Source organism: Hyperoodon ampullatus (assembly GCF_949752795.1).
Source record: "Hyperoodon ampullatus genome assembly, chromosome: 3".
Classification (NCBI taxonomy): Eukaryota; Metazoa; Chordata; class Mammalia; order Artiodactyla; family Ziphiidae; genus Hyperoodon; species Hyperoodon ampullatus.
Window position 1 is genome coordinate 24,104,078 of NC_136916.1, and position 16,827 is coordinate 24,120,904.

A 16,827-nucleotide genomic window follows, 5' to 3' on the forward strand; every position below is an offset into this window, starting at 1 on the left:
GCTCAGTCTCCTTTCGAAGTTCCTTAGGTTTTAAAATTCCTATGTTCTCTTTTAACTAGCTCGCTGTACTACAACCTTCAAGAGAGCTAAGAATTGGTGATGATTTAGGACATATTCCAAACTCAAATATAATAAACTCCTGCCTGCCTAGGCAGTGGTCTAGCTGTTCACTACGGCAGCTGCTAGCCACATATGGCTTTAAAATAGATATATAATGGAATATTACTCAGCCATGAAAAAGAATGATATTTTGCTATTTGCAACAACATGGGTGGACCTGGAGAGTATTATGCTTAGTGAAATATGTCAGACAGAGAAAGACAAATACTGTATGTTTTCACTTATATATGGAATCTAAAAAATATAATAGACAAAGTGATACAACAAAATAGAAGGAGACTCACAGATGTAGAGAACAAACCAGTGGTTTCCAGTGGGGAGAGGGGATGGGGTAGGGGATGAAGAGCTACAAACTACTATGTAGTAATTTCTCAGTTTTTGTGTTAATCATGGGATGCCCTACCAGTTGGCACGTTTCTGTTTTTCGTCTGTTTCCATTCAGCCTCCCCTTATCTGTCCATCTGTCTGGCGTGCAGCTGCCCAAATGACTTTTCTGAAACAAACCTGATCATTTCCCTTCCTGGAATGAAACCCTGCAGTGCCTACTCCCACCTGCAGAGTGAAATGCAGGAATCGGGTCCTTATTTTGGCAAACCAGTCCTGAGTGGCTGACCCTTAGTAATGACTGTGTCTGGGTATTTTATGGGCTGTGATGTACACAAACTAGATCGTAGAGTTCTGTGAGAACCAGCTGTAATTTTACCTGTTTTTCCACCCACTCTATCAGAATGTAAGTGTGAAATAGCCATGTTATTACAGGAAAAGTCCAGTTGGTCAAAAAGCACATTATTTGCAAGCATTGATTCTTTAACTGGTTTTGGTAATGAATCACCTGTGAGACCGCGGACACCTTACCTGTGTGTGGGGATGCTGGGGTGGGGGGCGCGTTCCTGCTTCACAGCATCCAGCGAGAGAGGAGGGAGAAGCAGGGTGGTGGAGTGTCTTGCCAACGCTGCCAAGGTAGATTGGGGGTTGGCACATCGATTCTATTTATTGGTGAAAAATGTGTCCATCTTAGTGGTGATGATGACCTGTAGAAAGTGGCTGCTTCTGCTGTGCTGTGACCTTGTTGTTGACCTTGTGTGGATATGTGCTCTTTAGTCTTCACTCCTGGTATTTTCTGTTACATGACATTGCATTTTGCCTGTTGTAATGAAATGGTAGCAGCTCTGATGGGACACCGTTATTTTTGGAGAGTTGAAAAACGAGTGAATACAATTACAGTGCTCTGATTTCTGCTGTTGTTGGTTGCCCTTAGGTAACTCTTCCTTCAGGATGAATTAAGAGAGGACGATCCATAGTTGTTAAGAATGGAGAACAGCATGTCCGTTTCTAGCATGCAGGACCCTTCGTCTTCACCCTTGGAAAAACATCAGAGCTCAGCTGACCGTAACGGAGATCTTGAGTCAGGTGCGATTTTGTTTTCTAAATGCATTTGGCCTTTTGATGTCTTGACCAATATCTTCCTGAAAATGTTTAGAAAATATTGGGGCAGCATTCTAGACCTCACATACTGCCTGTTCCTGGGATTTGCGGGCATGTTTATAAGCATATAGCAGCTCGAAAGGTATGCAAAATTTGGTTAGAAATACTGGGCACAGTGGGCTACACTATATTGAGGTGACCCATCACTTCAAAAACTCAATGGCTTTATGATCCTGCAATCCCACTCCTGGCCATATATCCAGACAAAACTATAATTCGAAAAGATACATGCACCCTAATGTTCACAGCAGCACTATTTACAATAGCCAAGACGTGGAAGCAACCTAAATGTCCACTGACAGATGAATGGGTAAAGGAGATGTGGTACATATATACAGTGGAATATTACTCAGCCATAAAAAAGAATGAAATAATGCCATTTGCAGCAACATGGGTGGACCTGAAGATTATCATACAAAGTAAAGTAAGTCAGAGAAAAACAAATATCATATGATATCGCTTGTATGTAGCATTAAAAATAGTACAAATGAACTTATTTACAAAATAGAAACACTCAAAAGACACAGTTTAGGGTGGGGATGGACCTATGCGTGTGGGGGCGGCGTTGGGAGGGCGGGGCCTTGGCTCAGGACCCGCGGAGCTGGAAAAGGCCCTGGGGGTGGGGCCTAAGCGGGGAGACATGGGGCGGGGCCTCCGCTTAGGGCCTGTGCGGAAGCGGAGAGGCAGCACGTTGAAAGGAGAGCCTCTGGAGTGTGGGGTGCCGGAGTTTGGAGGTAGGGCCCTGGGCGAGGGTGTGTGGTTGGGGTTTAGGCCCAGCGCATTGGAGGGGGTCTCAGAGTGTAGAGGTGGGGCTCTGGGTGGGGGTTTAGGGGTGCGGCAGGAGGGAGGCTCCGAGGGCAGAGGATTAGGCCCGGGAGCCCAACAGGCTCCCGAGTGCCTAAGTGAACAGGGAAAGCACTGGCGCCGTTCCCTTCCGTTCCTTCGCAGCCCTCCTCCACTGTCTCCCCCAGGGTCTCCCCTGTCGCCGCTGGACCCCTAACCATGGGTGGGTCCCGCTGGGTGTAGGAACTCCTCCCCTCCCCCAGCCGCCCCTCAGGGGTGCCGGTCCGGGTTTCCAGCCTTTACTTTTGCTTCTCCTTCCCTCCCTCCCACTCCCTCAGGACCCACGTGGTGGAGGGGGCCTCGGTGGGCAGAGGGTCAGGCCCGGAATCTCAGCAGGTTCCTGGGGGCCCAAGTGGGCACGGGAAACCTGGCCACGCTCCCTTTTGATCCTCTGCCCTCACAGGGGTTCCCCAGTCCCCCCCGTCGGGCGTGGGATCCCTTCCCCTCCCCCAGCCGCCCTTCAGGGGCGCCAGTCCCGTCCCGCCTCACTTCTCCTCCCGCCTTACTCCCCCGAGGCCCTACATCCTACCTGGGCACTGAGGGCTCTTCCCGTCCCCTTAGGTGTCCGTGGTCCCCCACTGGTGCCTGGTAGGTGCCCTAGTTGTGAGGAGACGCGAATTCTGCATCCTCCTAAGAGCCATCTTGACTCCGCCTCCAGTTGCGTGTTTCTGCCACTGCAAGGGAGGTGGGGGAAATAGGATTTTCCCCCATGTGCCCGGAGAGAGAGGGCAGGAGGATCTGCCCAAGCATCGGATGCCCCTTCCCAAGACCCTTTCTTTTTTTTTTGGCTGCACGTTGAGGCTTGTGGGCTCTTAGTTCCCCCACCAGGGATTGAACCCAGACTACGGCAGTAAAAGTGCCAAGTCCTAACCACCGGACTGCCAGCGCACTGCCCCTAAGACCTTTTGAAAACCTGGAAGGAATCTTTCAGAAAAGTGCATGACGTAAAGTATTTAGGTCATGTGAATTTGCACTAAAATATTTCTCCTTATAAGAAATCCCAAACAAAGCAAAAGCAATCTTTGATTGAATTTCATGTTTAACCAAAGAATTTATAAATGTAACTACTAACTACTTACATGATAGTTTATTTTAAAAAGATAATTTTTTATTTTTATTATTTATTTATTTATTTATTTTTTCCTGGTACACGGGCCTCTCACTGTTGTGGCCTCTCCCGTTGCGGAGCACAGGCTCCGGACGCGCAGGCTCAGTGGCCATGGCTCACGGGCCCAGCTGCTCTGCGGCACGTGGGATCTTCCCGGACCGGGGCACGAACCCGTGTCCCCTGCATCGGCAGGCGGACTCTCAACCACTGCACCACCAGGGAAGCCCAAAACATAATTTTTTAAAAAGAAAGGATTGCATTATTTTCATAACAGCAAATTATGCAAGGACAACTCAGCACTCTGAATTGTAAACGTTTGCTGTGGTGAATTCATGTAAACAAAAAGAGCATTAAGTCACTGGGCGATTTGACTACCATCCAGAAGTTTTGAGATGTGTCTTTGCATTTTGATGAGACCAGACAATGACAGGATTACAGATTGCCTGGTATCACTGAGTTTCTTAGATTATGTTTCTCAAATAATATCTGTACCTGAATTATCTTTTTATCTGCAAAAAAATCTGGAAAACCCTGAAATAATTGCTTAACTATGTTGAAAGATGTTAGTACCTGTTTCAAAATGGGCTTAGTTCTCCCCACTTGTGTTTTTCTGTACATAAAGTAGGAGTGAGAAAACTTCTCCTAAAAGCAGAGCTGAGCCTGTGTCTCCCAATGGAAATGTGGAAATTCTCTTTCAGAGAGAACATAGCCTCATAGCTGAAGGTTCATCCTAATTATTCTACTTTTATTTAAGTACAAATATATTTTTTAAAAGTCTTTATTACATTTGCTAAGTGAGGTTGTCTTCCCACTTTTGGAGTCACTGAGCTTTTATTGTATTTTTGTAGGGCACACATCTGGTGCCTGTTACTGCGTTGTTTTCAGCGGTGTGTTTTCAAAGCTGTCTCAAAGCCAACCGTGTGTTGAGTTTTCATTTTCTTGCAGCTGCGGTATAACTCAAGCATGAGTAGATCCTGAACCCATTAATGATAATACGGTGTCGGGAATATTATTTGTACTGACTTTCTTTTGGGGTGATTCCATGACTGGGGAAGCATGAGCTTCAGGTTTGGTACATCTTCAGCTGGGGGTTGTATGCCGTGGGGAAAACTTACCCGACACACGTGGTTAGTTCTTGCTCTTGTCATCCAAGGTGTTAAGATCTTTAGTAGAAATAGTAGCTCTAAATTACCTCTAAATGATCCTAACATTTTTCACATCTTGGTCCTGACTCACTTTTTTTTTCCCCTATATGCCTAACCTGCCCTTTCTCCTTGGAATTTCCCTATGTCCTTGTGTGGTGAGGAGGCATTTAGATGGTGCCACAAGACGGATTTCCTAGAGAGGAAACAGATTTACGGCAGGATCTAAACCTTCGTGGCGAGCAGAGGCCGACTTGTAGAAACTCGAATCTAGTTTGGAACGTTGAGATGTTCACAGACTCAAGTATGAGTCTTCAAGTAGTTTATTTTCCCTAGGAGTTTCCTTTTAACCGGTTCATCAGTAAAATAGTGTCCGTTCTGGAATCGCTTGTAGGGCTCTTTGGTTCTGGGACCCACTCTGATGTGCTTAGGGCTGGATGGCATCTTGGTGCCAAGGTTCTTTTCCCCAGAAGTGTCCAGATGAGATTCATGTGTTGGATGAACCAGAGAAGGCACAGACAGCCTGCAGCTGCTTCTAAGTTGGCTGGCAGGTGCGCGAGGAGAGGTTTGTGGTCCTGAGTTCCAACTGTCTGGCAGGCACTCTCTTAAGTGCCTCCCACGTGTTGGGTCCCTTCATCCTTCTGCAGCCCAGTGAGACAGCTGCTTTTATTAGCCCCATTTTATAGATGAGGAAACGTCGGATGACAAGAGTCACTTGGCTCTTGTGTTCCAACCAGGGTTTCATCTCAAGCATCCCGAGGCTCTGAAACGCTGGGCTGTCCCTGCGGGAGAAGTTACCCTCATACATACGTGTTCCTGTGAGCACACTTCCCCTGCCCCTAACACCCCACACTTTATGGGACCAGGCGCACCTCAGATTCCTTCTTGTCCTCTCCTCCACTTGTCCCCCGTCCCTCTCCGGTCCCCATGTGTCATGTGACACACAACTGCATCTCCCTGAGAAGCAGCTATACTCTGGCTCTTCTCTGCCAAATTTTGGGGGCCCTAGGATGGAGTCTAACGTGGTTGCCCCGGGGGGGGGCGCATCTTGTGCTGCTGAGGCCCGCTCCCTCACCCCCAGCTGCTGCGATTCCTCGCATGATGGTCCGCTTTGCTGCACTAGAAACTTCAGCTTAAAACAAATGACTTGTATGAACAGCTTTTTTATTTTTCACTTTTGCCTCTTTGCCTAAGGAAGGCTCAAAGAGTGTTGGGGACTGACACTCGCGTTCTGTCAGTGAAATAGGCAGCATGTAAAATTCCTCCTCCTCCTGGGGGGCACCGAGGCCTCGCCGGCAGACAGCCTGGGCGGCCCCGTTACTGGGCACAGAGACGGAAGGGGACCGGAATTGGATTCCTGGAGTGCTCGGTTTCTCCCATTGCAATTTGCTTGCTGGTGATAAAAGCAAGCAAAATAGTATGCTGACATAGTGATCGGTAGATTCCTTGACATTCTTTTTCTAGGCCAGCTAAATGTAATTTGCTGATGAAGTCTGCAGATAAAGTGGCATTGCACATTTAGACGGGGCAAGCCACCCAGTAAAAGAATTACACTGGAAATGTGGGCTTGATTCTTTTTTTTTTTTTTTTTTTTTTCGGACTAGGAGTATTTAACCAGAGTCCCATGGGCTCTTCTGTTTGGGAAGGAAAGGAGTCAACGTTCTTAGTAGAAAAATCTGAATCTCTTACTCTTCCAGCTGGGGACTAGTTCAATGTGACTCAATAATATTTCTCCTCCTCCCCTTTTTAAAGTCTCTTTTGAATACTTGTTGCCTCCCCTAGCTAGGAGATGGGGTGTTTAGTTTTTTCTGGAAAGTCTCTCTGGCCCTCTGGGGTCTGGGTGGCCGAGACACCCTCGAGGACCTTGTGTTCCGGTGTCTGTCCCCCTGCCCTGTCCCGTCCCCGCCCCCACCCCGCCTAGGTGTAATCCTGCAGCTGTGAACTCAGACTTAGGATTGATGTTGGCTAGTCCTTTCTGAGTTTTATCAGTACCCTGTGTCTGTTTTTTGTTTTTTTTTGTTTTTTGCGGCACGTGGGCCTCTCACTGCTGTGGCCTCTCCCGCTGTGGAGCACAGGCTCCGGACGCGCAGGCCCAGCGGCTACGGCCCACGGGCCCAGCCGCTCCGCGGCACGTGGGATCCTCCCGGACTGGGGCACGAACCCGCGTCCCCCGCATCGGCAGGTGGACTCCCAACCACTGCGCCACCAGGGAAGCCCCCCCGTGTCTGTTTAATGTACTCACAGTGGAAACATTTTCTAAACCTTGTGATCCTACCAACTGACTATCAGCAGTTAAAATGACAAAAGATTGAATGTCTTCTTCCTTGCTCTATCCACTTTAAAAAATATATCTAGCGCGCAAGAAGGTGCCCTGTAAGATTTCATTCATTGTGAACCTGCTGATTCTCTATTCCTTGACCTGGGTGCTGATGACAGGTTTAATATTCTCCTCTGCAAGATTAGTCTTATTTCAGCTTGTTACATTCTACAACCCAAGATCTGATGACTTAAAAAAAGGTAATGAGTCCTGTGTTGATTCCATTTTTCACTGTGAAGTCGTTTGCACTCCCACTTTGGGTATTCTTTTTCTAGTTAACATGAACGATTCCAGTCACATACACAGCTCTCTGTGTTCTAGAATTGGATCGCCACTAAAGAACACTCCCGCCTTCTTCTGAGCTGTGACATTTCCTTAGTAGCTTTTCACGGTCTGCTTGCATGACATCGTGGGGAAATGCCTCTGACCAGTTCCGATGCAGAGAAAAGAGGCCGTCAGAGTTTCCTTGATAAAATGTTTACGGGTTTAAGAAGTTTATGAATCAGCTGTAAATATTTGCTCTGGGTTTATGAGACCTCCAGTCATAAACATGGCCTGTCTGTCTCTTGCTCTTTGAAATGTCTTTAGAGAATCAGCTGCTCAGGGAGGGCATAGGTGGCGGAGGAAGTGTTATATGTTACAGGTTCCGAAAACCCTCAATTTTGTGTTTGATTTTATTGATCAAATAAAATATGATCAATAAAACAGCATACTTAGAGTTAAAGGCATAAACCTTTGTATGTTAAAACAGCATACTTAGAGTTAAAGGCATAAACCTTTAAAGGCATAAAGGTTTTAATCTTTAAAATCCCATTGTAGGTCTGACTCTTGGTTGCTTTTTAAAGTTTTTTTTTTTTTTTTTTTTTTTTTTTTTTGCTGTACGCGGGCCTCTCACTGTTGTGGCCTCTCCCGTTGCGGAGCACAGGCTCTGGACGCGCAGGCTCAGCGGCCATGGCTCACGGGCCCAGCCGCTCCGCGGCATGTGGGATCTTCCCGGACCGGGGCACGACCCCGTGTCCCCTGCATCGGCAGGCGGACTCTGAACCACTGCGCCACCAGGGAAGCCCAAAATGTTTGATGGCAGAGAGCAGCAGAGCTTTCCTGAGCACTGATCTCACTGACTCACATGTGGGGAGGGGGTGGGTCCCAGTGGTACCTTTTCCTGTCTTTCTTTTTTTATGGATTTTATTTACTTATTTGTTTATGTATTTATTGGCATGTGGGATCTTAGTTCCCTGACTAGGGATGGAACCTGAGCCCCTTGCATTGGAAGTGGGGAGCCTTAACCACCAGCCTGCCAGGGAGGTTCCACCTTCTCCTTTCTCGATTGACGGGAGTGAATGCTGGAGTGAGCACGAAAGCTGCTACAGCGTCTTTTATTGGGAGAAGAGACTGGAAACATAGCTTGTAATGAATTAAAATTGGGTGGAAACAAAATTTTTGTTAACAGCCTAGGTGGGAGTTTTATGAAGGATCAAGAGCTCTGATGAAGGGTCTCAAAGTTGCAATTGGGAGGTTTGAGCCTTGGTCTTCGCCTCACCACTGCCTCCAAGTGGTGGAATCATCAGGTCTCTTGCGGTCCTGATGAGGTTCATCAAAGTGCAGCAGGCAGCTCCTAAAGGCTCAGTCTCCACCGAGTGTCTCTGATTTGGAGGAGCCCGATCCGTTTTCAGCAGCTGGAATTCTCCAAAAACCGCTCTTCCGGGACCTAGTGCCTCGGTCGGCTCAGGGCCGAGCATCACAGCCACATCCTCTGCCGGCTCTCGCCTCCTTCTTTGCAGACAGGCCCCAGGAGCCCTGCCCCTTCTGTCCTCCTCCCCGGGGGTGGCAGCTGCCTCCTGCCCACCCCCCACCTCTCGGATCCTCCTGCTGCCTGACTTGGCCCTGAACACATTAACGCTCACCACCACAGAGACAGATGAGCTGGCCCCGGGGTCCGCCTCGGATCCTCCAGGTGGAGAAGGGGGTGATGGAGCGGGGCTGTCTGACCTGGGAAGGTGCCTCGGAGAAGTTCCGGCTTCCACCCCAGGCCACCTGCGTTGGACTCCTGCTTCGTAGCTGGACAGTTGTGTGACCTGGTAAGTCCACTGAGTGCCCGTCTGTCAGGGTTCTTGGAAGGATTAAATAAGGTGCTGCATGTAAAGCAGTTAGAGGAGGGCTGACACCCCCAGTTCTCATCACTGCTGTGACAGCCTGTGGTCTCTGGGTGGAAACGGAGGTGCCTGTCAGAGCTGGAGCTGCAGGGCCTGCAGGAGGCGTGGTTTGAGCTGCCGCTGGACCGGAGGGTGTAAAGGAAGCACAGACTTTCACTGCAACAAGTCAGCTACCCCAGAGATTCCGTACCAGGCCACCCTGGCAAGGAAACGGTGCTGCGTCCATGCCTCCGGCTAGTGGGTAAGAAAACAGACTTGATCATTGATGCCCAGTGCAGTTTGGGTGAAAAGAATTGTGGGCAGAACTGTTGGGTGACCCCCTGAGGCATTTTCTAGAGCCTGACTGCTTTGCTTTCCCTTTGGGTTTGCCTCCCTGCCTTGAGCAGCTGGAAACCCGCCTCACAGCCCTTGGTAGCTGGTGGCTGCAGGACCTGCTGACTCTTTCCAGGGAGCATGATTCTGATGGGAGGGCCTAAACCCCGGGGTGACTGCATCTTGGAAGAGCTCCAGGGGAAAGGTTTTCTCTTCAGGTGGCTTTTTCTGTTCTCGGGCATTTCATGATAAACCACGTTATTAAAGTTGGAGGTGGAAGTTCTTAGCAACTTGGCTTTAGAAGACGACATTTAAGGTAACTGCCTTTTGGCTTAGCATCTTCTGATGTTACAAAGGCTACCCTCTTCTATCAGTTCCTGAGACTAGATAGAGTATTTTCCCACTTATAATTTATAATATTTAGGAGAAAAAAGATAGTGATAGCCTCCAAGAAGTCTTTCTTATACCCCCAGCCACTAATTCCCCCGGCCCGCCTACTGGGTTATACCTACATTAATACACGATTGATCCCAGCATTTCTTCTGGGCCAGTGAAATGGACTCTTGCTAATAGAAGATACACAAGTTGAACGTCAGTATCCATTGAGTGTTATGGAAAGAAAGGAGAGTCTTAACTTTTGAAGCACTAAATGGCCTGCATGTTTGGACAACCCTTACTACTGTGTGTTCCTTCCTTACAACAGCCTTGCAAATAGGTTAAAATAATGTTTACGGCTCATCAGTTTTTTCCAATGGAAACTATGACATCACATTTATGTTATCTATATTTTAAAGTGAGATATTTGGTGCTTTTCAAGTATACCGATTATATCTTACTGTACAGTCTGAAATGTTTTGGGAATTGCTTGATTTCCTCCAAAACAGTGATGGTTTTAAGAGCCACATCGTACATTTGATTGCATTTCTCCTTGTTCCTTGTCCTTGGAGAAATGCGTGTCCTGTAGGTTTCCACCTGGGTGCCTTGCCCTGAGAGCTCTGTCTCAGGGGAAGGCAGGAGAGGGTCCCTGGACGGGGTGGGCGTGGGGTCAGTCTGACAGCCGCTCAGTTCCTGTGGCTAACTGGCCGGGCGCCTCACACACCTGAGCGGTCCTTCTGGGTCTCAGTGTTTTTCCTTGAAATGACTTTGGAGTCAATGCTTTCTGAAGCCCCAATGATCTATGATATTACTTTATAATCTCCAGCTGTTGTACTGTATATACATCAAGGTGCTTACCTGGTGCTCAGTGGTTTCCTTCACCTTGTCCTCCAACCTCCTCAAAGACCGGAGTGTCTCCAGTGGATAATCTCAAACAGGCTAACGTGCAGCAACTATGCCTTGAAGCAAATCTCATTTCTTTTACTGAAGAGCCCTTAATCTTACCCTTGATTCTGTCAGGGTAGTCCAAGCAGAATTTCTTCAGGGTTTTCCTTGATTTCCTTCCCTTCCCTTCCCTTTTTTCTTCCTTCCTTCTCCCTTCCTTTCCTTGTTTCCCTCCCTCCCTCCCTTTTCCCTTTCTTTTCTTTCCTTCTTTCTTTTATGTGAAGTATAGTTGATTTACAATATTGTGTTAGTTTCAGGTGTACAGCAAAGTGATTTCTTTATACATATATGTGTATATATTCTTTTTAAAATTCTTTTCCATTATACTTTTTTACAAGATATTGAATATAGTTCCCTGTGCTATACAGTAAATCCTTGTTGTTTATCTATTTTATGTACAGTGGTATGTATCTGTTAATCCCATACTCCTAATTTATTCCCCCCACCTTTGGTAACCATAAGTTTATTTTCTATGTCTGTGAATCTTTCTGTTTTGTAAACAAGTTCATTTGTACTATTTTTTATATTCCACACGTAAATGATATCATATGATATTTGTCTTTGTCTGACTTACTTCACTTAATATGATAATCTCTGGGTCCATCCATGTCGCTGCAAATGGCATGATTTAATTATTTTTCATGGCTGAGTAATATTCCACTGTGTATATAGACCACATCTTCTTTATCCATTCCTCTGTTGATAGACACTTAGGTTGGTTCCATGTCTTTCTTGAGTCACCTGTCTCTAAAATCAGCAAACAGAAGCTTTGCAAAGAATTCAACAGTTTTCTCCTACACATTGACTTTGTTTCTCTCTTGCATGAAGGATTTTCTGGTTTACATGGAAGGCCAATGTCTTTCCATTCTTCATACTAGTATTGATATGCTTCTGTGGTTTTTTTTTTTGTCTTTCGACAGAAGAAGGCTCAAGCTTGGAGGAAACCGGCTTTAACTGGGGAGAGTATTTGGAAGAGACGGGGACCAGTGCAGCACCTCACACCTCGTTCAAACATGTGGGTGACCTCCTTTCTCCTTCTGATCTGTTTGCGGGGGTGGGAAGGGTATCTTCAGGAAGATGCCAAACTTATTAGAAGAAAGGGAATGAGAAGACAAGAGAAATTTGGCCAAGATTTCTTAGAAATGCAGAGGAGATGCGGAAGTGAGTTTGATTTTCACAGAGGGCTGCAGGAAAGGTGGGCCTTGCTGTAATCCAGGGCTGGGCCCTGGGGTGGTGCTCAGCATGAGAAATGGTGTGTGGTCTTAACCTCATTGTGTGCCTCAAAAAGCCAGATTAGAAATGATGTGTTCTCTGCTGTCTGGGGCGCACAGCCCGAGACAGGTAAGGTTGATGTGAATAAATAAAAAGCCAGCAAACTAGGCAAGTAGGTGTCAATGAGTAATGTCTTCTTAGGAGATGTAATGGCTGTATATTTTAAGTTAGAATTGATATTTTTCTTTTGAAAACACACCTAAAAGCGTTAGAGCCATTTGTGGACAGATGAGTCAAATTACAGGAAAGACCATAAATATTCAGGAAATGTTTGGATCAAACCAAAAAAAAATCACCCTCATCTATACCGTTTTTGAACAATGCAGATAGCATGCCAAGCAGAGGGCAAGTCCCAGGAAATTAAAAAATTAAGTTTTTACCAGATGTTTGCTTAGATATGAGATTTTGGTAATATATCATTAGCAAGAAAAAGGTTGAGTTTCCAGGACCTACGTTCTTAGGTATTACTGTTGCTTTATTGGAAATGAAAACTTAATACTGAGAAACATTTTTTCCCCCACTGGGCCTTTCCAAGGCAAAGATTTAGCCTCAGTATCATAAACAAATTGGGGGACTTTCTCAACCTGGTCTTCCTTCTGGCTCTTTTGTTGAATTAAGAAGCCACTTTATTTTAAGGTGACATTTTATTCTTTTTGGAAGTGAAGTGTTCCTTTGAAAAGGAATTTAAGACCTTATTAAATTTGCATGACCTCGTTAAGGGTGGCTCGCATTCCGATTCTCTTTTTATACTGACACTTATACTGTGTTAATTGCTGGTTTATTATGAATGGGATTGTGGCCATTTAGTGAAACCAAGAGTGAAATATTAAAACATAATAAAACTAAAACTCACCCAGCATACAGTGTGGATTCCGTTTTGCAAAAGCCATTGTAACATCTGCCTTTTACGATGCCAGGATGACTTGGTTAGATTTCTCCAGGCACTTTAGGAATGAGATATAGATCAACAGCTTTTTCCTTCCTTTTCTGTACCAGGAAGTTCTCAGTATCTCTGCATACGGAGTCAGTCCTGTTCTCTTTCATCCAATCCATTCTCCTGCCCCACTTTGAGGCACAGTATAGTGCCCTGTACTGTGGATGCAGAATGTCCCCAGGCCTGTCTGCCAGGCTTAAAGGAAGAGTAGCCCAGGACCCATGGGCGAACAGTTCATAATTCCATCATCTCTTAAGCAACAGCTACTCAGGGACATCCGATGTGCTGGCCTTAGAATATTATAACTCACCAGGATGGAAAGCTTTCTTTTGCAGGGAGGGCTGGCAAATATTAATAGATGATAACGCTTCATTAAAAAAAAAAGAAAATCCATTTTCTGAGGCTGCACTGTTCACGCAGTAGCCACTAGCCATCCAGCACTTGGAAAGTGTGTCATCCAAATTGAGATTGAAACCAAGTAGGACCCTGCAGGGCCTTCCTGAGAACAGACCCCCCTGTGTCCCCACCTCCAAAACTTCAGCCTCCTAAGTCTTTCTCTGAGTTGCAAAGAGCAAATTTAATCAGAGAAGAAAATGCAGAAACTAAGGAAAGCAGTCAAGCAAGACAAAATAATAATAGTTTAGCCATAACACAAATTCAGGGGCCCTTAGTTCTTCCTCAGGGGCTATAGATAATATCCTGAGCCGTATCCTTGAGTTGATTTGCAGATACTGAAACCCCACTAGGTAGAAGTTAACTGCATGCTCACCACCAGCAGGTAGACCCCAGACTGTTTGGAACCAGAAGGTTGAGGATTGAGATTCTCGAAACATCACCCTGTTACCTCACCACCAACCAGTCAGAGAATTATTCGTGAGCTGGTGACACACCCTGTGACCCACACCCCTCACCTTGCCTTTAGAAACCCTTCCCTGAAAGCCATTGGGGAGTTTGGGTCTTTTGAACATGAGCTGCCCGTTCTCTTGCTTGGTGCCCTGCAGGAAACCCTGCACTTTCCTTCACCACAGCCCGGTCAGTAGACTGGCTTTGCTGCACCTCTGACTAACGGACCCAAGTTCTATTCGGTAACAAGATGTGCTGTAAGTGTAGAATACACACCAGATTTCAGAGGCTTCATTGGAAAATAAAAATGTAAAATTTCTCACTACTATATTTTTATATTGGTTCCCTTTTGAAATGATGCTATTTGGGATCTGTTGGGTTAAATAAAATACATTACTAAAATTAATTTCATCTGTTTTATCTCTCTCTCTTTTTTTTTTAAAGTGGCCACTAGAAAATTTAACGTCACACCAGTGGCTCACATTACGTTTTTCTTAGATGGAGCTGATCTAGGGCAACAGAAATATTAAGTGCCGTGTTTTCAGTCGTTCACATAATCTTCTGGATGGATGCGTCTAGTGTAATGACGGATTTTCTGTGTTCCTTAAGGTTGAGATCAGCATTCAGAGCAACTTCCAGCCGGGAATGAAATTGGAGGTAGCCAACAAGAAGAACCCGGACACGTACTGGGTGGCCACGGTCATCACCACCTGCGGGCAGCTGCTGCTTCTGCGCTACTGTGGTTACGGGGAAGACCGCCGGGCCGACTTCTGGTGTGACGTGGTGATCGCGGATCTGCACCCTGTAGGGTGGTGCACGCAGAACAATAAGACCCTAATGCCCCCGGATGGTGAGCACGGGCGGGCCCAGCTCTCAGGCATCACTCGTGATGCTTGTAGAGAAAACCTTGTAGAGATTCAATAACTGATGTCCTAGGAAGGTCCAGCACTTTCAGGGTCTCTCCTTGAGTTGCATTAGCCTGAGGGCGCTGGAGTGAGGGGGGTCTGGGTGCATTTTCAGCTGTTGGAGCTGAACCCGACGGTTGAGCCCACCATGGCCTTTATGCCTTTGAGCCTAATCCTCGGGTGGGTTTCTGGAGGTAGGGAAGGAAGACTGAAGGGATGCCCATGATGGAGGCCTTGTTCTCCCTTTGCTGATGGATTATCTTGCTTTTCTTTTGCTTTAGAGACTTGATGTTTTGAATAGCACTATAGTGCATCAGAAACAGGTTTCTCTAATAGGTTTTAATCTGTCTTGTTGTGGGGAGACTGTCAAGGTGAGAAACGTGTAGAAAACCAAACAGATGAGGAGAAATGACATTACTCTCAAAGAGATTGCCAAAGCTTGTGTAGATTAGATCCATTTAGTTGCTGGAAAATGGTGGTTCTCTACTGGGGCGATTTTACCCCCCAGGGACATCCAGTGAGGTCTGCAAGCATTTTTAGTTGTGAGAGGGGAGGAGGGTATTGCTGCTGGCGTCTGGTGGGAGGGGCCAGGGGTGTTGCTACACATCCTACAATGCACAGCAACCCCCCAGACGGTGACGTTATTGGGCTCAAACTGCCAATAGTGCTTCGAGAAATCCTGCTGTAAAAGAATGGGCTGCCTTAGGATGACCGGGAACTCATCCGATCCTGTAAGTGAGAGAAACTGCCTTACCAAAAAGCTGAATCTCAACACCCTTTCCTCTTTGCACTTGAAAACTCCTGATGCTAATTCTCAAGCAGGTGTAATGTCTCCTTAGGACCTGCCTGCCTATCTTAATTTTGACTTGATATTTTTATTTCGAAGCAACGCGTAAAGTATTAGAGCTGACTCCTAGGTTCTTTGTGTCCATCCTATTCACAACTGCTTTTCCCTTCTGGAGCATTTGTAAAGTTACGTAGAGAAGTGTCATAACAAACGCACGGAGTTTGAGTTGCATTTACATGACGTGTGTAAGGAGTGAATCCGTTGCCTTGGCCTTAGTGAATGTGTTGGCCCTTTATTGTCTCAGAAAGAAGAGAGAAGGCCCTTCTTTCTTTACTTATTATTTTAAAAAATTTATTTATTTTATTTTATTTATTTTTGGCTGCGTTGGGTCTTTGTTGCTGCGTGTGGGCTTTCTCTAGTTGGGGCGAGCAGGAGCTACTCTTCGTCGCAGTGCGTGGGCTTCTCATTGCGGTGGCTCCTCTTGTTGCGGAGCACGGGCTCTAGGTGCACGGGCTTCAGTAGTTGTGGCACGGGGGCTCAGTAGTTGTGGCTCGCGGGCTCTAGAGCGCAGGCTCAGTAGTTGTGGCGCACGGGCTTAGTTGCTCCGCGGCATGTGGGATCTTTCCAGACCAGGGCTCGAACACGTGTCCCCTACATTGGCAGGCGGATTCTTAACCACTGTGCCACCAGGGAAGTCCCCTTTCTTTCCTTCTTGCACTAGGTCTTTTCACCTGCCCTCCCCTTTGCCTGGAACCTCTCCCTCTCCTTTCCTCCTCTGCCTGTCAGCTGATCTAGCCCTTCCTCAGGGAACTGAGGTCAGACCCTGTCATTGCTCCCAAGGCCTCATGAACCTTTAACGCTGATCATGTTTGCACCTGTGTCTCCCCCCACAAAGCTTTTTTTTTTAATAAGATAGAATTCACATACTATAAAGTTCATCCCTTTAAAGTGTGTACAGTTCAGTGATTTTTGTAGTCACAGAGTTGTGCAACCATCATCGATGTCTGATTCCAGAACGTGTTCTTCCCCCCATAAAGAAACCCTGTACCCTTTACCAGTCACTCTCCATTCCCCTCACTGCAGCCCAGGCAGTCACAGATCCACGCTTTCTGTTTCTGTAAACCTGCTTATTCTGGACATCTCACATATGTAGAATCATATAATATGTAGCCATTAGTGAATGACTGTTTTTCCTTAGCTCACCCACGTCGTAGCAAGTATCAAGGCTTCATTCCTTTTCATGGCTGAATAATATTCCATTGTAGGGAGACCACGTTTTGTTTATC

General features: G+C 46.4%; 1 protein-coding gene across 1 annotated transcript in view; it reads left to right on the forward strand.

Moving 5' to 3' along the window:
* Positions 1 to 1,430: 1,430 nt before the first annotated feature.
* The window catches only part of SFMBT2 (Scm like with four mbt domains 2), a gene marked incomplete at both ends in the record, with an annotated part of 182,312 nt that continues 166,915 nt past the window's right edge, over positions 1,431 to 16,827 (forward strand). Inside the window, 3 exons of the mRNA XM_079700155.1 lie at positions 1,431 to 1,530; positions 11,721 to 11,815; positions 14,459 to 14,699. Of these exons, the coding sequence (XP_079556281.1) occupies positions 1,431 to 1,530; positions 11,721 to 11,815; positions 14,459 to 14,699 (436 nt within the window). The remainder of the gene's footprint in view (positions 1,531 to 11,720; positions 11,816 to 14,458; positions 14,700 to 16,827) is intronic.